General features: G+C 44.7%; 1 protein-coding gene across 1 annotated transcript in view; it reads right to left on the reverse strand.

Annotated features, from left to right (window-relative positions):
* Positions 1-11,647: 11,647 nt before the first annotated feature.
* SERPINE2 (serpin family E member 2) overlaps positions 11,648-21,629 on the reverse strand; it is a 51,560-nt gene continuing 41,578 nt past the window's right edge. The window contains exons 7-9 of the mRNA XM_053309090.1: positions 20,927-21,013; positions 20,394-20,477; positions 11,648-12,283 (exon numbers count right to left, since the gene is read on the reverse strand). Coding sequence (XP_053165065.1) covers positions 12,246-12,283; positions 20,394-20,477; positions 20,927-21,013 — 209 coding nt within the window. The 3' untranslated portion in view covers positions 11,648-12,245. The remainder of the gene's footprint in view (positions 12,284-20,393; positions 20,478-20,926; positions 21,014-21,629) is intronic.

Genomic DNA, 21,629 nt, shown 5'->3' on the forward strand with positions numbered 1-21,629 from the left:
CATCTCCATCTCTGATTGCTTTTAGAAAGATGCTGTTTTCTCAGACATTTAACTAAAATTAATTTTAAACTGTTTAATTGTTCTTATGCCTTGAAATTGTTTTAACTTTTTTATGCTGTGAAATTGTTTTGTTTTTACTCTGGTTTATATTTGTCATGTTTTAAATTGTGTACACAGCCTAGAGATACACATCTCAGGCAGTATATAAATATGATAAATAGACAGACAGATAGAAATGAGTGGTTCTCCCCACTAGATTCAGTGTTATAGTACATCAGGGAACTGATCACAAGAGGGTGCTGTGGCCATTTAAAAAACAAAACAAAAACTGCTTCTGGGTTCCAGATTCATCCAGCTATGCAAAATATTTATCTGACATCAAGTTGTACCTCTTAAGTTATCTCCAAGACGACCATTAAGTTTAAATTTTTTGCAGACAATATCAACACTTGCAAAGCTCTTAATGCATACACTGACATCTCCATTAAATCTGTGCAGAATATCTTAGCTAGCTGAGCTAAGAGGCACTCCCTAAAGTGGTGATTCTCTTTATATGGAGGAGAGGGAGAGCAACTGGCTCTATTCAACCCCAGTACAGCATCCCTCCAGTGGCTGTTGCCGATGGCTACCTTATGTTTCTTTTTGGATTGTAAGCCTTTTGGGGGCAGAGAGTCATTTTATATATTTGTTTTTCTATGTAAAACCCTTTGATAACTTTGACTGGGAAGTGGTAAATGAATAATAGTAGAATCAGGCTTAGGTAAAGGGAAGATGAATCTTCCAAATGCCAAAGCTAACAAAACAGTAGGATCAGTGCAGTGACCCAGTTGGAGCAAACACTTGTAAGACCTCTGCACTAATTATGCATAAGTTCTTGTATGATGTGTACTCCTAAAGGTGTCATTGTACTAATCCAATTTCTCTAAACTCCCCCACTCAGATTTCTAGCTGGATCAGACAGCTTATCCTCTGATACTATGGGAAAGATGTTATCACCCCCCTCCCTCCCATACACATCCTCCCAGACCAACTAGCTTCTCAAAAGCAGAGGAAATTCTGTTGCATAAGTATAGTCTGAACCAAACTCTGTTGTGCAAGTACAGTCTGAGCAAGACAGAGAGAAAAGTCCAAGGAGAACCCATGTGGGAATTATTAGGAAATTGTTATGTTGGACTAAGAACGACAGGTTGCTTACCTGTAACTTGGGTTCTTCTAGTGGTCATCTGTGCTCTTACACAAATGGGCTTTGTGCCTGCGCAGAGACCACATCGGAGCTTCCAAGCTAGAGTTCTTAACTTTTGGCGGAAACCCCACCCCCATGATATATAGGCAGCTGCGCGGGCTTCCCTCTCCAGTCTTCTGAGACTGCAATCTGAAAGAGACTAGCAGAAAAGACATGAGAAGAGGGGAGGATGGGTGGGCATGTAAGAGCACAGATGACCACTAGAAGAACCCAAGTTACAGGTAAGCAACCTGTTGTTCTTCGACATGGTCTCTGTGCTTTAACGAATGGGCGCATAGCAAGCTGCACCCATGCCATGCTCACCTGGAGGAGGGATCAGGTGAAGATGGATTGTAACACCGCCCTGCCAAACGCTGTGTCTTTTCTGGCTTGGACATCCAGGGCGTAGTGCTGCACAAAGGAGTGTTTTGACACCCATGTAGCCGCCTGGCAGATGAGATCCAAAGGAATGGACCTGTCAAAGGCAGTGGAAGCCGTGACCGCTCTCATTGAATGTGCCCTGATGGAGGGTGGGAGAGGCTTCCCAGAAATCTGGTATGCTAGGGGGATGGTGCCAACCACCCATCTGGATATAGTCTGCATAGAAGCCTGCTTGCCTCTGTTAGGTCCAGAGTGGAGTATGAAGAGAAAGTTGGAGGTGCGAAGGGCGGAGGTGCGGTCGAAGTAGAAGGCGAGCACCCTGCGAACATCGAGAGTGTGGAGATGTCGTTCGGCCTCAGTTGACGGCTCCGAGAAGAATGCAGGTAAGGAGATCGGTTGGGAGCGGTGAAACGAGGTGACTACCTTCGGCAGGAAGACAATGTCCGGCCTAAGGACGGCTTTTTCTTTGTGGAAAACTAGGTACGGCAGGTCAACTCTAAGTGCCTTGAGTTCACTGACCCACCTGGCTGAAGTAATGGCCGTTAGGAAGGCTACTTTACAGGAAAGGAGGTGGAGAGAAATCGTAGTCATGGGTTCAAAGAGAGGGTATATGAGGGAGGAGAGCACCAAGGTCGGGTCCCAAGCCGGGGCCATGACCGGCGGGTCTGGATAGAGGTGAGTGAGTCCTTTAAGAAAACACTTGACAGTAGGGTGTTGGAACCACGATGGTGTAGATGGCGGGGAGTTAGCCACTATGGCTGCGAGATGAATGCTCAAGGAAGTCATCTTAAGTCCGGCCTTCTTGAGGGACAGTAAACATGAACAAACATGTTCTACAGAGACGGAGTGTACAGGAATCTCCCTCTCCTTTAGAAAGTTCTGAAAGCGTGTCCACTTGTGGGAATAAGAGGTGACAGTAGAGGGTTTACGCGAGGCCTGGACTATTCTTTGTAGATCTGTGGGCAGGTTGTGCCAAGCTGTGAGATGGAGGCACTGTAAATCTGGATGGAGAAGGTGACCCCCTTGCAGGGAGAGGAGGTGAGGCGTGTGCGGCAGAAGCGGTGGTACCAATGGTTGGATAGGTAGAGGAGGCAGCAGAACCAGGGCCTCCTGGGCCACCAAGGGGCAATGAGTATGCAATGCAGGCGGTCCTGGGAGATCTTCTGAAGGACTCGAGGAAGTAGGGGAATTGGAGGGAAGGCATAGACTAGAAGTCCTGTCCAAGTCATGGCAAACGTGTCCCCCAAGGAATTGAGTCTGATCCCGGACCTGGAGCAATATTGGTGGCATTGCACATTTACCTCCAACGCAAAGAGGTCTATTTCTGGGAGGAACCAGCGGCAGAAGAGGTAATGCAGCATGGGGGGATGTAGTTGCCATTCTTGTGATGTTGTTTGAGTCTTGCTTAGCCTGTCCGCCGTGATGTTGTCTTGGCCCTGTATATGGACCGCCAGGGGGGTGACACCGTGGCGAATGCAGCAGAACCACATTTCCATGGCCAGGAACAGGAGGGAGCTGGAGGAAGTGCTGCCCTGCCTGTTCAGGTAAGCCTTGGCGGTAGTATTGTCTGTTTGGACCAGGATGTGGGAGCCCTGTATCAGGGGGAGGAAGGCTCTTAGGGCCTTGAAGATGGCTAACAGTTCAAGATAACTGATGTGCTGGGCAGCTTCAGTCGGAGACCAGATGCCATGGATGTTGTGATTGTTGGCATGGGCACCCCAACCTTCCATGGATGCATCCGTGGTGAGTAGAAGGGCATGACATGGGGGCTGGAAGGGGGAGCCCACGCTGAGGTTGGCAGGGTTTGTCCACCACAGCATGGAGTTTAGGACCCAAGGCGGGATCCTTAGGGTGTTGGTGAGAGAATCCTCGTGTGGAAAGAACACTGAAAGGAACCAATGTTGAAGAGTCCTGGCCTGTAGATGGGCGTGAGGGAGGACGTAGGTGGTGGAAGCCATGTGACCTAATAGGCACTGAATTGTTCGTGCTGACTGACGTGGGTGGTAGAGGAGGTGGGATGACAAGTCCAGGATAGCTTGAATTCTGCACTGAGGCAAGAAATTTTTTGACTGAATAGAGTCAAAGAGGATTCCCAGAAATTCTATCGTTCTGGAAGGGGTGAGCTTCGACTTTTCGTAGTTCACCTGGAGGCCCAGGTTGGAAAGGAGGTTGATGACCGTGTGAAGGTCTCCGAGTAGAGACTGCAAGTTGTCGGCTACCATGAGCCAGTCGTCGAGGTACGGAAAAATTTGAATGTTCTGTTGTTGCAGGGCTGCCACCACTGGAGCCATGATGCCAACCCGAAAGGCAGGGCACGGAACTGGTAAGTGGTGTCTGCTATCTGGAAGCGGAGGAAACAACGGTGTTGAGGTCTGATGGTGACATGATAGTAGGCATCTCTGAGGTCTATTGAGATGAACCACTGATTTCAGTGCAGAAGGGTGATGATGGTGGGAATGGTGACCATTCGAAACCTCCGGTATGTGACATAGGAGTTCAACTCCCGGAGATCTAGGATGGGACAAAGGGAGCCGTCTGGTTTGGGTACTGTGAAGTAGCAGGAGTGGAAAACTGGGGATTGAGGGTTGTGAACCAGGTCTATTGCGGATTTTGTAAGTAGAGAGTCGACTTCTGCAAGGAGAGCAGGGGTGGCTGGTGTGAGGAGTGGGGGGTTGTACGGAGCAGTGGATGCAAACTCTATAGCATAGCCAACCTTCACGCTAAGGGCCCAGGAGTCGGAAGTGATGTTCTCCCAGGTGGAGATGAAGGGGGAGAGTCTGGTGCCCCACCGGGGAGGGGTTTGAGAGTCATTGACTCTTAGTCTGGGGCTGTGGGCCCTTAGAGCATTGCTGCTGCTTGGAGCCGGTGAAGTTGGAGTGCTTTCTGTATGGCTGGTACCTGGCGGAGCGAAAGGACTTGTCCTGTGGTTGGTAGTAATGGTGCTTAGAGGAGTATGGCTGTTGCTGCCATTTCTGAGGCTTGTAAGGCCGGATGAGGATTGTTGAAAACCCATGGAACGGGCTGTGTCACGCAGTTTCTGTACTTTCTGGAGTGTATCGTCCGTCTTCTCTCCAAACAGGGATGAGCCATCAAAGGGAAGATCTTCCACCCTGGACCTAGCGTCGGGTGTAAGGCCGGAAGACCTGAGCCAGGCATGCCGCCGAAGAGTGACAGAGGTTGCCATCACCTTAGCAGCGCCCTCTGGCAAATGACGGATTGCGTGGAGTTCCTGTTTCAATACTTGCGTGGCTTCACGCAAGAAGACTTTAGCAGGGCCCAGCTGTTCATCAGGCAAATGGTCCAAGAAAGGGGCAATGTGGTCCCACAAAAAAGACTGGTATCTGGCATAGTAGGCCTGATAATTTGTAATTCTGGTCAATAAAGACGAAATGGAATACAAACTTCTGCCAAATGCGTCAAGTTTCTTTCCTTCTTTGTCAGGCGGTGTGGATGAGGTATATCCACAGAACTTAGAGAGTGAAGACTCTACTACGATGGAGTCAGTGGAAGGATGCTGCTTCAGAAAGGAGTCATCCTGCTCAGCAGAAGCATGTACCTTATAAAAGGAATTGAGGTTTTTTTTGACGTTTAGGGCAGGGAGAAGGGTTTTAACCAAGAGGCCTTGGTGACCATGAGGATGGATAGGTTCAAGGGGAGCGATACTGAAGGATGGGCATCTTCTTCAATTAATTGAAAAAGGGGGTCCAGCTCAGATTTATCTCCTTGAGAAAGTTGAACACCCAGGGAGGTCGTCATACAGGAGACGAAGTCAGTATATATCCTGAAATCTTCTGATGGAGAGCTGGGTCTAGGTTCCAAAATAAGTGTAGAGGTCTAAGAGCCCAACGATATCCTGCCTGAAATAGAGGATTCTGGTCCTTCATCATCCGAAGACGAATCCGAGGAGTCGCTTGAGATCAGAGGAGGAATGGAGGAGGAGGTGGCCTATAATCTGGTGTGATCATGGCCGTGGCCGCCTGCATGGGGGAGTTTCTTGGCGGAACCTGTGGTGGAAGCAGAGATGTGGTTCGGGGTGGAGGAGGAGGAGGGAGGATTGTTGCCTCTGAACGTGGGTTAGGTATCAAAGCCGGTACTGAGGTTGACAGCCGGGGCGAGGTCGAGTGCCAAAGGGGCGGTTCTGTAGCAGCTGTGGCACGGCAGTGTTGGCGAACCTCCTGGTGGGCATAGAAATAGTCTGCCTCCTCCTCAACTTGACGGGCGTCACGATCATCGAGGGCAGCTTCAAGTTCTCGATTGGACCGTCGACAAGGCTGCTCTGGGGGAAGTTCTTCAGGCTCAGAATCCCGCTCGGATTCGTAGACAGGATCGTGGGGGCTAGATGCATAGATCACCTCGGCATCCAGGATGGTCTCTGTCTGGAGCGTACGGGGTCGGTGTTCGGTATCGTAGGTCGGTCTATGCTTTGTCTTAGGAGGCTCTGTGGAAGCATGACGGGCCTTCTTTCTCTTTTTCTTCTTAGCAGATTAAACCGAGCGCAGTTCAATGAGTGCCGCTGTCGAGATCGACACTGCCACGGAACTCTTCAGTACCGAGGTTGAAACCCTAGCCACGGGATCGACCAGTACATTGGCCTCTGGAGTGGTAACTGAGATCCCCAGTGGGGAGGAAATGGGCTGTAAGCTCCAGGCCAATGGAGAAGCGCTCGAAGGGGCCTGCATAGTAGGCAGTTTGTCCGAGCCTGAACACTTGAAAGCTTGTTCCCACAGCCAAGAACGAAGTCGAGGCACCCGATTCTTGCACGCCTGTTTGGTAAAGGCCGCACAGTGCAAGCAAGAGCCAACTTTATGGGCCTCGCCCAAGCAGAAACGGCAAAGTTGGTGGCCATTGGTCGAGAGGATCTTCTGTTTGCAGCGACCACACTGCTTAAAGTTTGTAGTTTGGCCATAGGCCGGGAAAGAATCGGAGAGACCGTAACATGCCGGGCCCGAAGGCCACAACGTAACGGAGAGCTCGAGAAAGAAATTCAAGGGAGGGAGAGGGCGGGGTACCGGGGATAAAATAAAAACGCTAACTGAGGGGAATACTGAAAACAAAATATAGGGTAAAACTGGTAAGGGCAATACTCAACAGCGTAGTCTAGCAAGGAGTGCTCAATGATGTGTCTTCTATCGTGGATGAAGAAAGACTGGAGAGGGAAGCCAGCGCAGCTGCCTATATACCGAGGGGGTGGGGTTACCGCCAAAAGTTAAGAACTTTAGCTTGGAAGCTCCGATGTGGTCTCTGTGCAGGCGCAAAGCCCATTTGTGTAAAGCACAGAGACCACATTGAAGAATCTAAGTTCTTCACACTAGTCGCATTCATGAGCTTGACAAATCACTTTTAACCTCAGCCCTCATTCTCAAAATAGAAAACAGCTACCATCTATCTCCCACTCACAGATATTATGAAGTTGAACTAAATTGTAAAGCGCTTCTAGAAACATGAACAAGCTACCAAGGGCTGCATTCCCATTTACAATTTGAATTTCAATTCAAAAGACATGTAAAACACATTCATGTGCTCTTGATGGTATCTTGAGCACATGCTTGCTGCAATTGTGGACATGCTTTCCTTTCAGTTGTGGCAGTAGAGATGTGCAAATCAATTCAAGCTCAAATTGGGCTGATTCGGGTGGTTCTAACTTGAATGGCCCTTAGAATAAAGGGCCTGATTCGAGTTCGAATCATATTGACCCTAATTCAAGCTTGAATTGATTCAAGTGCTATTCTGGCAGACATCCCCCCCTTGCTGATTTTCTGGCACTCTGATTGGCTTGAGATCTCCTTGATTCTTGGTTGACTGATCATCATACAAATCAAACAGTTACATGGGCAACTGTACGCTCATTGGCTGAGAGGGCGGGGAGAGGGAACAAAAAAGGAGGTAATGTTTTCAAAGGGCCCGGGGAAGGGAGGCCGAGAGAGCTCTTAGTGTGACTTTGAAGTGGATACATCAGGAGAGGAAGGAAGGGATAAAGAAAGGTATGATTTTTTCTTTGCTCAGCACTGAGTATAATATGCTGTGCTCTTGCTACTAAATAATTATCTGGTTTTGCTGGATTTCAGATTGATAAATGCAGAACTTGGGTGCCTTCCTTCCTTGAGTTGTGGTGAGATGGTGTGGTGAGAAATTGACAGTGGCAGAGGTGTGTGTGTGTGCGCGCACGCACAATATTTCTTGGTGATTGCTGTGATGAGCTCCATGTCTGGCCTTGAGACTAACTTGTGCTTCACTCACTGCTCTAGTCTGCTCTGCAATCTGAATTGCTTAGTGTACTTTGTCAAAATGTGGCTGAAGATGTTCTAGTTGAGCGTATGGCTATGTTTGCTGGCTGCTAAGGGTGCTGCTGTGGCAGTTGCTGCAATGCTGGAGTTATAATTGTGTGTGAGAGCAACTTGTGCCAATGATGTTACTGTAGTGCAGACGCTGTGGTTGGCAGTGGATTCTGGGTCAGTGATTCTTTTTTGGACTGTTTGGCAAAATGTGGTGTTTTATGTTGGGAGGGTCTGTGTACATTTCTTCTGCAGTTTTTATAGAGACATGGTTGCATGATTTGTGCACTCTGCTTGTTTCAGCTATAGGGAACAGTGGGGTACTTGAAACACTCAATTGTTCCCCATGATTAGGTCCTAGGGACACCATTGTGGGCTGGGTGATACAGCATGATGGGTACTACCTACCACCCAAATGACAAAAGAAAAGCACAAGCAGGTGATTTTAAATTTTTTTTAACCTTTCCCCCAAACCCCCATTGGATCCTATGGGGTTTTTTTTGAGGGGGGGAGGTTAAAACTTTTTATGGCCCACTTGTCCATTTCTTTTTTGGGTTGGGTGGTAGGTAGCACCCATCATGTCCTACCACCAAGCCCACTTTGGTGTCCCTAGGACCTACCCATGGGGAACAAAGGGGTGATTCAAGTTCCCCATTGTTCCTTATGGCCCAGTCACTTGAATCAATCCTCCAGCAATGGCCACTGTTTCGATTAACCATTTAAAGTATTTTGCAATTCAATTCAAGCTTGAATTGAATAGCAAAATACGATTTGTGCACATCAATGCCTTATGAGTTGAGCTCTCCAGAGAATGTCATCTTCCAGTGCAGTTCCAGTTAATCTGGCAGTTGAGGATGAAGGCAGTTGCTCTTTTCCATTCCCCCCCCTGGCTTTGATACATCTCTCTCATCGTAAACCCTTATGTGATGGACTGGGGATTACTCTATGCATTCCTAGGGATCTACCCTCAGTGGAGAGATTGCTCTGATCGCAATTTAGGAGCATGCCCAGAGGTGGAGCCACCATTGTGCTTATGGGTTCAAAGAACCCGGGCCACTGCCCCTCAGGGGCCACACCTCTTACTCCAGCCACACCTAGTCTGACGCCATGGTTTAGCTCGCAGATAGGGCCACAGCCCCATTGGTGGGGAAAATTGGCCAGCACCACTCTTGATTTTAAAAAATGCAATTTAAAAGGGAGAACCACTCCTGCCTGGCCACACTGCGAACACATCGCTGGCCGACCTCCAGAACCCTTTAAAAACCAGATTGAAGCCACTTCGAATTATATGAAATTTATTAAGTAAATAAGGGTTGCACACATAGATAGAATAAGGAATTGGGGATACGAGGGGAAATTCAAAGTAAAGAAAGGCACGCAGGAATTCAAAAGAAAATACAAAAGTGTTCATTAGTACTGAGTTTCACCTTAGTCTAGCAATAGGCAGGTCCTTGGCTAAGCGAGTGTTAATCTCTAGTGTCTCCCTTGAGACCCTACTAGCTGCTGGTGACATGGTGAGGGGATTTGGCCCATACTTTATAGTGATTAGAGGGAGAAGTCTTCCCCACTCTTTTGGAGATAGACTGCTCTGGGATTCAATGAAAAGAGCCAGCATCTCTCTGATGTAACCCTGGTCTTAGGCCAATCAAGGGTTGAGGTTGTCCTTCCAAACTGGAGGTTCCTCCTCAGTGGGTCTACATGTCTAAAGGTAGGTCTGATTTGAGTTGGTCACCTACTGTGAAAAAGAATTTAAGAGCAGACCTTGATGACCCTGTCCCTTCAATGACAAAAAGCAAGGATTGTCCTTATTCAGTAACAAAAGGGAGGAATGTACCCCATTCAGGGCCCTTAGGGTGGAGTGGAAGTGTAAGACATTGAGCTAAGATGAAGATCAGTGTTTCATCACACTTTAGGATGGTACAGGAATCGATACACTTTTACATTAAGAAGTTTACAGAGTGTCTCCTGAAATATGTAATTAAATAGTCAACTGATGTTGTTACTCTGTGCTCCCAGGGTTAATGAAACCACGGCACAATATTGATTTATGTGAATGCTGGTCACCATCTCCAGAATTCAGTGTTGCAGAAAAACCAACATGTGTATAAGTAAAAATATTAAAAGCTTTTAAAAGTTCACATCTCCAAGAAGCTAGTCTTATGAATCTCAGGGCACTGATGAAATTAGAAGCAACTGGGTTAATGTAACATGTCAAGAAGACAATCCACTTGATGGGTTCTCATGAGCTGTACGCCATGATCATCACAATTATAACAAATTAAGGCTTGACTTACCTCGCTTTGCATGTAATGCGTCTATCTCATATACCAGTTTCACCTTTTAATTTGCATTACTGAAATTAATGAACTTTTGCACGATATTCTAATTTTTCGAGTTTCACCTGTACATTGCTGCAGAGGAGACTGAATCGCCCACTCTTCAGCTTCCAAAGTTAATGTTCTTGTCATGCACTTTTGACACATAACTTACAAGGTGTTTTGCAACAAATGCTAATGGGGCAAAGAGGCACTTTTCAAAGTGGTGATTCTCTTTATATTACAGAGAAGAGCAACTGGTCCTCTTCAACCCCAGCACTGCATATCTCCAGGAGCTTTTGCTGCTATCTACTCAACGACACACTTTATCTTGTGTTCCTGCAGTGCTTTCCAATTGGGACTGAACCTCTTAACATACCAAATACAGCAACACTTCTAATTAGATTTCTTTTTAGATCATGAATCCTTTGGGTACAGGAAAACACATCTTATTTTTCTATGTAAAACACTTGGTGAATTTTGGTAGTGGTAGTAGTAGGTACCCAGCATGTGATAAAGTTGCACACTTTCTGCCGTTTTTGATACATGTCTGAAGAATTCATGTTGCATTGTTCCATTGCAGAAAGCAGGCATTAAAAATTAATAGACCATCAATGGTGGTAGCCAGAACATTCTAAAAGTATGTGTGAAGATGGGAATCTGTACCAGTCAATGGTAGTATATCTGCAACTTTTAACCTGTGATGAACATCAGCATTGATGTATACAATGCAGTATATTTTAAGAATATATACATGAGAAACTAAATTCTTAATGCTGTTTTGGACTATGAATAAACTTAAATTTTCCCTTTCACTACAAAATAAACCACTGCCCGTCTTTTAAGAGGATATTCCTACGGAAGGCAATTTTGCTTCATGATCAGTTACTTGGAAGTTACAGGTAGCTTCCATATAGTTTCAAAAGAAAAATTCACGAGGAAGAGAATGTATACAGGAAATGTGTGGGAGGAGGTAGCTAAGACTCAATTAAGCAGATGGGAGTTCTCACCTAAGACAGGCCTTACAAATGTAGTCACAGAACTGAGAGGCTGTAAAACTCATTTGTGTGTTACTAAAATGCTTAAGCAAGGAAGCTGCAATGCCAGAAGTTTCTTCGTTAGCCAAGTATGGTACCACACTGGTCCTAGACAGTGGCCTTTGAGTATGAAACCATGCATTTCGATTTCAAAGGTTAACATACATCTATTGTCTGACAGAGACACACAATCCTCAGTAGTTACCTGTATATGTAATACCGTTATAATTTATAAATATTTTCCCATGCAGATGCAGGTCATTCTTGGCAAGACATGTTTACCACATCAGAGAGTAGTGAGGTTCTACCAGACCAGGGAAAAATGAAGCCCGTGTTATTTTTCATATGGCAACTGAGTTTATCCATGACTCTGGAGCACAACTAATGAATTCTTTCCTTTCAACAACACTGACACTGTAATTTTCAACTGTTCATAATGCTTTTTATTTTTCCCTTTGTACCAAAAAATATAAAATTTAAATCCATAGAAAGTGTATACTAGCAATGACAAGTTTACATTACACCAATGCAAAGGCGTTAAACTGGGACATTAGTTTAAATCTCAGCAATACATGCACAATATAAAATAAAAATGGCTAAAGCTTTAAATTCATTTCTAAACAAGGATGCCCAATCAAACTACTCAGTGGACAACAGTAGTATTAGAAGCGCATGTACAAACCAAACAAAAATATAGAAGTTGTCCCTTTAGTTCCAAATCTGGTTAAAGACTTCTCAAATCACAATACAAAATATTTAGACCAAACAGAATTTCAAAAGTTGTTAGCACAGGGAACTAATCAGTAGTCTTAAGAATCTTTAAAATTGTTTTGAAAAGGTGTCCCCCCCCACACACATACAAACACAAAATCCCCAACTACTTAAGACTCCTTTTCAAAACCTAGTTGACACCATACTCAAGAGCTAGTTCATAGCCAAAGAATAGTGTACAAAAATATTTAAAACTGAACTAAGGGCATCAATCTTGAATTTGCTTCAGAAGGATTTCTTCTCATGTTCAAGGTTTGTTGATTTGTCCCATAAACAAAACTGCACCTGAAGAAGAAATTGGAGATGATATATTAATTCACAAGTGCCCTGTTTAATAAGGCTAAATATTTAGTACAATCTAGACTGCAAGGTTTAACTTAATTATCAATCTATTGAAAACATGTTAGTCTCTGATACAGAGTTAGAAGTTAACTTTTTTGAGGCTATTTTGTTGAATTGCTGTCCTAGGGACTATCAATACAGCATCTTCATAAAATAAAGGGTTGCTTTTGCTTATTAAATTGTGATCTTCACATGTCCTTGAATCCACAAGCTCTAAGAAGCATATATACAGATAATTTTATAATATACAAAACATAATGTAATAACCTCAGGCACATTAAGTAAGAATTCTTTAAAAACTACTAGACAGCTATGTATCTTATTTGAGTTTTGAGAGGAGAAGACAATGTTTAGGACAGTAAGGCTCTATATATTCACAAAACTGACAAGAACCCATTTTCAATCATACCAAGGGCACAATCCAGTCAAATTTCAGGACTTCTAGGTCCTGTTAGTGGGAAACATCCAAGTACCCATTTACCGATCACAATAAAAATCCATGACAAATTCAGACTGCTCAAATCTGGATGGTGAGAGATAGGCCACATCAAGCAGAACAACTGTAGACAAAGTTACAATGCAATTCTAAGGGGATAGATGGATATTGCAATTACAGCATTATCTTCTTAAACAGGCAATGATCCCAAAGTAGGTATTTGATGGGAAACTGCCAGTGAGAGTTAGGCTGACCATGGAATGGAAGAGCATCTTGGAGACAGCACCCTCTCTTATTTATTTATTTGTATTTATTTTATTTATTACATTTGTACACTGCCCCAAACTTTCGTCTCTGGGTGGTTAACAATAGTATAAAACAAGTTAAAATATATACAAAAAGTTAAAACAATTTAACAATTTAAAAATCACCATGAATTAAAACCTTAAAATTTTAAGGTTTCTTAAAATTATCTCTTACTCATATACCAACACTTCATGAGCACCTAATCAAAAGACCTATTACCATAATTTTCTAATTATGCTCCCTCCCCCCATTCATCAGCCTCAATCCATGGCACATATAATGCATAGAAATATACATTTTGGGAAAATAGTAGGGAGCACATTCCTGTGAGTCACATTCCTGTTTCAGTTTGAAGTCTACTCTGGGAAGAGCAAAAGCAGACTCGGGGAGATTCGCAAGCTTTTCTACAAAAAAACCCAACCACCAACAGCCGCCCTTTTCCCTTCAAACAAACTAACAGGAGAAGGGGAGAATTTTGAAGGGCTGGTTTCTCTTTAAGGGAAAAATCCCAGTGCATGTGTCTGTGTTTGGTTTTTTGCCAGGGCTAGCATTTGCCAGGGAATGCTGTGGGGGCTCTGTGGCATTTAGTTGTTGTTTCTCTCCTCCTGGAGAGGGACAGAGGGAGGAGTCATCTAGGGCTGTAGTGAGTCACATCTGGTGGGAGGGGCCACATTCCTGTTTCAGTTTGAAGCCTACTCTCTATATAAGAGATGAAGGCCAGAGAAATTAGCGAACAGGGATAGCAAACAGAGCATTGGAGTTTTGCGTGGAGTTCAATTGGGAAGTGTGCAGGGGAGCCTGAAACGAGTCCCCTTGATCACAAGGAGCCCAGTGGGAAGGTAAGTACTACTCCCTCTTGTGAAAGAAAGTTTAAATTGTTAAATACCTGACCAATACAGCTAAGGCCTAACTTTCTAATAAACAATCTTCAAATTCTCTGAACAGCCAACAAAACCAGTTACGAAGACAGAAATCCAGCAGAGGAAGGAGCACTTCCCAGTATATTGCACAAACTGTTGCATGTATGATTATTTGCCCCATGGGCAGAAGTCATGGGTGTGTGCTCAGTGCAAGCGGCTCCTGGCTCTCAGGAAACAAGTTCGTTCCCTCAAGACTAAGTTGGCAGATCTGGAGAAGCTCAGAGAGGTATGTGGATGAGACCTTGAGAGACATGGTAGAGGCATCCCACTCCAAAGCTGATAGCTCCTCTGCTGTTAGGGAGAATGAAAGTCTCGGGCAAGGAGAACATCAGTCTGAGCAAGAGGGAAATGCTACGTTAGAAGGGACCCCTTCAGTGTTCCCTCTAAGGCGTGCATATGTGTGTGAAATGTCTGCTCTGTTAATTTTAGATCCTATTCAGGTTGAATCAGGAAGGCCCCACTCTGAATGCACTTGCACACACACTGCTTTGGTACTGCTGCCCAGAACAAAGTTCATTCCGCAGATGAAGGAAGTTAGAGAGAACACTGGACCCCTTCCCGTGGATGATGAGCCCATATCCTCGCACACAGGGGATGATCCTCTACAAGCCAGAAGAAAGACAGCAAAAACCAGGTAAGAGATTCAGAGTATAAGTACTTATATGCCAGTGCCAGAAGCCTCCAAGTCAAGATGGGTGAGTTGAAGTGCTTAGTTGCTAATGAAGAAATATAGTGGGTATAACAGAAACGTGGTGGAACAGCAAGAACCAGTGGGACACTGTTTTCCCTGGATATAAACTTTATAGAAAGGACGGGGGGGGTGCCTTGGAGGTGGAGTAGCACTGTATGTTAAAGAAGGCATAGAATCTAACAAGCTAGAAAACCTAGGAGGACCAAAGTCCTCCACAGAAACCCTGTGGATACAAGGCCTGAGAGGAAATGTGCTACTGGGGAATGTGCTATTGCCCTCCGAATCAAAACACTGACAGTGACTGGGAGTTGCAGAAGGAAATCAGGGAAGTGTCAAGGAGAGACAGGGCAGTAATAATGGGTGACTTCAATTACCCACACTGGGTAAATTAAGGCAGGTAATGACAAAGACTTCAAATTTCTAGATACACTGAATGACTGTGTCCTAGAACAGTTGGCCATGGAACCAACCATAGAGAAGGCGACCTTGGACTTAATTTTGAGTGGCACCCAGGACCTGGTGCGTAATGTCATGGACTCTTTAGAGAACAGTGACCATAGTGTGATCAAATTCAGTATATATGTGGGGAGAGAATCACCAAGGACATCTAACATACTCTGAATTTCAGAAGAGGAAACTTCTCCAAAATAAGGAGTATGGTGAAAAGAAAATTGAAAGGCAAAATGAGAAGAGTCACTTCACTCCAGAATGCATGGAGTTTATTTAAAACTACAATACTAGAAGCCCAGTTAGAATATATACCAAAAAGGAGGAAAGGTACAACCAAGACCGGGAGGATGCTAGCATGGCTAACAGATAAAGTCAAGGAAGTTATAAAGGGGAAGAAGACTTCCTTCAGAAATTGGAAGGGCTGTCCAAATGAAGAGAACAGAAAGGAACACAAACTATGGTGGGGGGAAAAGTAAGGTGACAACAAGGGAGGCAAAAAGACAGTTTGAGGAACATCTAGCTAAAAGCATCAAGGGGAATAAGAAAATTTTAAAAATACATCAGAGCAAGAAACCTGAGAGGGAGGCGGTTAGACCATTAGACAATGAGGAAGTGAAACCGATTATTATGGAGGTTGCAGAGAAGCTAAATGATTTCTTTGAGGAACACAGGAAACTGCCATATACTGAGTCAGACCCTTGCTCTATCTAGCTCAGTATTGTCTTCACAGACTGACAGTGGCTTCACCAAGGTTGCAGGCAGGAATCCCTCTCAGCACTATCTTGGAGAAGCCAGGGAGGGAACTTGGAACCTAGATGCTCATCTCAGAGCAGCTCCATCCCGAGGGGAATATCTTACAGTGCTCACTTCTAATCTAGGGATGTGCACGGTCCGGAGCAGTCCGGACTGGCACCGAAGGGAGGGCTTGCTTACCCCTCCCGCCTCTTTGCCCCCTCCAGCGCCCGTATTTAACAGACAAACGGGGCACTGGAAACCAGCCGCCCCCGCCCCGAGCAGATTTACCCTTCAAAACTGCCAATACCCTTGCCGTCGCCCGCCAGCCCTCCCTCCCTCCCTCCCAGCTGCCCGCCCGCCCGAGGAGTCACCCAATGCTTTAGAAAAAACGAGAGGAGCTACCGGACGGAGCTCCTCTCGTTATGAAGGCCTGCTGCATACTGAAGGCGCTTTGCGCGCGCCGCAAAGCACGCCGATCGCCGGAGGCCCGGTCTACCCGCCGGGAAAAGGCCGGGTAGACCGGGCCTCTGATCGCCGGGAGGGAGGGAGGGAGGGCTGGCGGGCGACGGCAGGGGTATTGGGAGTTTTGAAGGGTAAATCTGCTCGCGGCAGGGGGGGCGGCGGCGGGGGCAGCTGGTTTCCAGCGCCCCGTTTGTCTGTTAAATACAGGCGCTGGAGGGGGCAAAGAGGCGGGAGGGGTAAGCAAGCCATCCCGCCTTAAAGCAATACCCCCCACCCGGACCTGGACCAGCAAGAGCCGAACCGGTCCGGCAGTTCGGCCATTCTTTAGAATGGCCGCCGGACCGGTCCGGACTCACCCCTATTCTAGTCTCCCATTCATATGCAACCAGGGTGGACCCTGCTTAGCTAAGGGGACAAGTCATGCCTGCTACCACAGAGGGTAGAGGATACAGAGTGTATACCTGTTTCTGAACTGGGTTTCTCAGGGACAGAGACTAAAGAACAGTGTCAGGTAGAAGTGACAAGCCATGATGTTCTAAACTTTCTGGAAAAATCAAAAACTAGCAAATCACCAGGGCCAGACAGCATCCATCCAATGGATCACAATGGAGGAAAATAAGTGAGGTCCCTCAGAGATCTGTACTGGGACTGAGGCTTTTTAATTTATTCATAAATGATCTAGAAGTTGGAGTAAGCAGCGACAGGGTCAAATTTGCAGATTATACCAAACTCGTTCGGGTAGTGAGATCCAAAACAGTTTGTGAGGAGCTCCAAAAGGATTACTCCAAACTGGGTAAGTGGGCGACAAAATGGCAAATGCAGTTCAATGTTGGCAAGTATAAAGTGATACACATTGGGACAAAAAACCCCAACTTCAAGTATACGCTGATGGGATCTGAGCTGTTGGTGACTGACCAGGAGGAAGATCTTGAGGTTATTAATTATTTATTATTATTATTATTTATTCGATTTCTATACCGCCCTTCCAAACTGCTCAGGGCAGTTTACACATAATAATAAATAATATAAGAGGTTGTTGTGGAGAGCTCACTGAAAGTGTTGACTCACTATGCAGCCACACTTGAAATACTGAGTACAATTCTACACAGCATACCTTAAGGATATTGTAGATCTGGAAAAGGTGCAGAAGAGGGCAACCAAGATGATCAGGGGCCTAGAGCACCTTTCTTATGAAGTAAGGCTACAACACCTGGGGCTATTTAGTTTAGAAAAAAGACAACTGCAGCGAGACATGATAGAGGTCTATAAAATCATGCAAGGTGTGGAGAAATGGATAGAGAGAAATATTTCTCCTTCTCGCATAACACTAGAACCAGGGGTCATCCCATGAAAATGATTTCCAAGAAACATCGGACCAACAAAAAGGAAGAACCTTTTCACAGAATGCATAATCAACTTGTGGAATTCTCTGCCACAAGATGTGGTGACAGCCAACAACCTGGATGGCTTTAAGGGGGGTTTGGATAACTTCAAGGAGGAGACGTCTATCAATGGCTACTAGTCTGAGGGCTATAGGCCACCTCCAGCCTCAGAGGCAGATGCAATGCCTCTGAACACCAGTTAAAGGGGAGTAACAGCAGGAGAGAGGACATGCCCTCAACCCCTGCCGGTAAGCTTCCAGCGGCATCTGGTGGGCCACTGTGTGAAAGAGGATGCTGGACTAGGGGCCTTGGGTGTGATCCAGCAGGGCTGTCCTTATGTTCTGTCAAGTAATCACAAAACTATTTATTTATCTGCCCTGCAGCCACACGCTCCTGCCCTCTCCTCCCTATGGGCCAATGGACTCAAATCAGCTCTGAATGATTAGTCAATCATTCCAGTCAGTGATCTGCCTGCCTCCCTATCTCAATGTACCATGTACTGAAGAATGTAAGTGCACTTCCTAATCCTACCAACAAGAAAACAGTTTCCCATTTCCTGCCAAGGCAGGTTATAGAATTTGTACTAGCAGTAATTCTCCATGACCAGGCAACTTGGAGGCAAAGAAAAGCGGAAGAGAAACAAGTCCAAGGTTGCTGGTGCTTAATACAATGATTTTCCTTCATTTTCTTTTGCAAGTATGCAGTGCTAACAATACATGGGGGCATATTGTAATTGGAAAGTTAGATCATTCATCAGCATCTCCCTGTTACTCTCATCTCCTCAAACACAAGGCAGCTATTCAGCATGCACAGCAATGATATTTCTTCTATAATTCCATGCAGAGGCTCATTTGTGAAATCCGAAGCAGCAGCAATGACCAGAGGAAAGCCACCTTTTCATTGGTGGGGTGGCTACTTTGCCCTAGCAGGGCTGCTGTGTTCCAGAGTGCATGACACCCCCCCAAAGGGAAGGTTCAAGTCTACCCAGCATATAGATGTAGTGATGGAGAGAGCTGTATCTGCTGCTCTCAGTCATGCAGCTTTTTCAGGCATAGGTGCGCCACAAGAGCAAGACATTTGGCAACTGTCCAAAGCTTTCAGACCTCCCTCCAACTTATTATATTCAGTAAGAACTGTGACAGTTTTAGCCATGTCCATTATCATGGTTTCCAGATCGGAATCTATCACTCCCACTTGCTACTCACCCTCAGAAGTCTCTATGATGCATCCACAATAGTTAACCTGAACGTTTTGATACACACAACTTTAAATACTGCCAGAAGATGCGGTTTTGGATTGTGCTACTTTTTAAAGTTTTAGCCACTGAAACTAATACCAGTCCACACACTTTTTGGCAGTTTTAGTCATGATTGTGTTTGAACATTTTCTGGATGGACTTAAATAATGATGAAAAGGCACCTTTTAAAGTGGTGATTCTCTTATATTTGGCAGGTGAAGAACCACTGTCCCTCCAACCCTCCAGTGGCTGTTGCTGTGTCCACCTTGCATTTATTTTTAGATTGTTCATTTTGGGCCACGGAACCAGATTAAAATAAAAGGTGAAGCCAGTAGCCATCTTTCATTTGCCCATATAGTGCTAGATATTGTCCATAATGGGAATATTAATACACTACTAAATAAAACAGGATTTTAGGACAAATCATAATAAGGAACTAAAACACAGAATATTCCATTACCAATTTACTACTGAGAAAAGCTACCATGAAGCTACCTGTCTCAAGAACCTGAATATGAGTTCTGTGGCCTTTTTTTACAGGTGGGGGGGGGATGGGGGAGACTGTTCCTTCATGGGAATGACAAAGTCAATATGTGAATCCAGATATACAAAATGAGATCTTCTTAATTTGGTTTAGGTAATTTGACTGATCTGACCCTACACATACAGCATAAGCACATTTATATATGTAAGACTGCTATTCCAAGCACCACTTACCAGGAAGTCCCATTAAAATCAACCTGATATTTCCACAAAAAATATTTTTAAAATATGCAGATTTAAAACAGATTCTGTTTTCAATCTGTATTTAGCTAGGACAGGGGAGTGGGAGGGAAGAGGTAAGAATAGACTGAAACTCTAGCTTGTCAATAGATGCCCTAGGACCTCATTTCTCACCAGTCATTTTCTGACAAAAAGGTGTTTTCCCTACGCAGCTAGCTTATGCTGAGCCTGGAATATCAATTAGAAGGGAAACAGAGGCGAGAAATGGAGTAAAGATGGGTGTTTTGACAAGTGGCCAGTGCTCCTCTTCTGAACCACAGCGTGCCTTTGATCGTCTAAGCTGACTACGGCTGAGGACTGATGCCAGAATTCTTCCCCTTCCACACTGTTGGCTGTTTAACCTCCAAAATGCACGATTTATGCAGATGAGCTAATGAATATGCAGGCAGAATAGAGAGCTTGTCAGCTCTTGGCAACAACCCTCCAGTGTTGAAATCCTGTACAGCTGCAGATTGCTCTCTTTCCTCCAAAAGAAGAAACCTCTTAGCACAACACAAGAGGAGTTATAGGACCTTGTTTTGCCAGACAGGGGGATAGACACTAAGAGTTCACCTTTGTTTTAACATCAGGCTTTCATCTCCTGGGAACACTATTCATATTTTGCCAGTATAAAACAAAGTCACCATGAAACTAAGCAACAGAGCTGCTTACCTGTAGGATTGTGTCGTATGAAGAATACAAATGGTCTGTCTACTACAAACCAAGGAGGTGATGACCTGGCTATTAATATTGCAGCTTCAGGGCAAGAAAGAAAGAAAAAAGAACAGAATGATTAGTCTCTCCATAATGATAACTCTACACCACAAGAGTTTAATTTTTTTACCCTCTTTGGGTAGTAAAAGCATAGAGGTGCCCCCCGCCCCATAAGAAAGTTACCTTTAAAACTATATTTTGTATTGTGCATAATGATCAGGAAATATGGTGATCTTAACAGCTATTAAGTATGGCACTTCTCCAGTGTTCAGTGGCCAAGTGCTGCTGCAGAAGACTTATTTTTGCCTTGTGACAGCATACTTCCATTCAAATTTGACAAGATGCAGGACTATTTTTTTATGTTGGTCAAATTTACTCCAAATCTGATTTGGCAGTCCAATTTCAGGTGTGCTTTTAAAAATTGTATAAAATCTATCTCAACATTTTAATTACTTAAAGTGTTCTGGCTGAAACAAATGTTAGCTGCTTACTTGTTGCTCCAGAAGCTTTGGTTCCATCTTCACTTACTTCAATCTTTGCTTTTTGTAAAATCTGCGATACATGAAGACTTTCTGTTCCTATTAGAGGAAAACACAGAACACACAATTAAACAGATGTGTATACACTCATTAACACTCCTTGAAGCAGCAATTCCTTCCAATTGTACAAACACACAGCAAAGAACCTGTACAGAAACCAGACTCTACATATTCCTTTATTGCTATTAAGATGAACTCAACAATATCCCACATTACTGATCAAGGTAGTAAAAGTATACAATACTACTAGAGAATGAAGATATTACAGTCATCTCTCACCAACCACTAGGGTTCTGTTCTGGCAAAACCTCGCTGTTAGCAAATTCACAGTAGGCGAGGCATTAAAGTCTATGGGAAACAGGGAGTTAGGGGAAACAAGACTGCAAGAAGTCCTAAAAATAAAGGGAAAAGATATTTTAAAAATGCTAAAACAAAATTAAAAAAATCCTGTAATATTGCCAAGAGTCACCAAGAAGAATGAGCAGATCGAACCTCTGGACATTTTTGAAACCACCACCCCAAATCACTCAAAGGCATTTTAAATTGGCAAGGGACAGCAAGGGGAATGAGCAGATCAAATCGCTGAACCCCCTCCCCCAATCCCTAAAAAACCTCACCAACTGTGAATACTTGGGTCATGGTCGGCAAGACCTGT

This window comes from Hemicordylus capensis, chromosome 3, assembly GCF_027244095.1.
Source record: "Hemicordylus capensis ecotype Gifberg chromosome 3, rHemCap1.1.pri, whole genome shotgun sequence".
NCBI lineage: Eukaryota > Metazoa > Chordata > Lepidosauria > Squamata > Cordylidae > Hemicordylus > Hemicordylus capensis.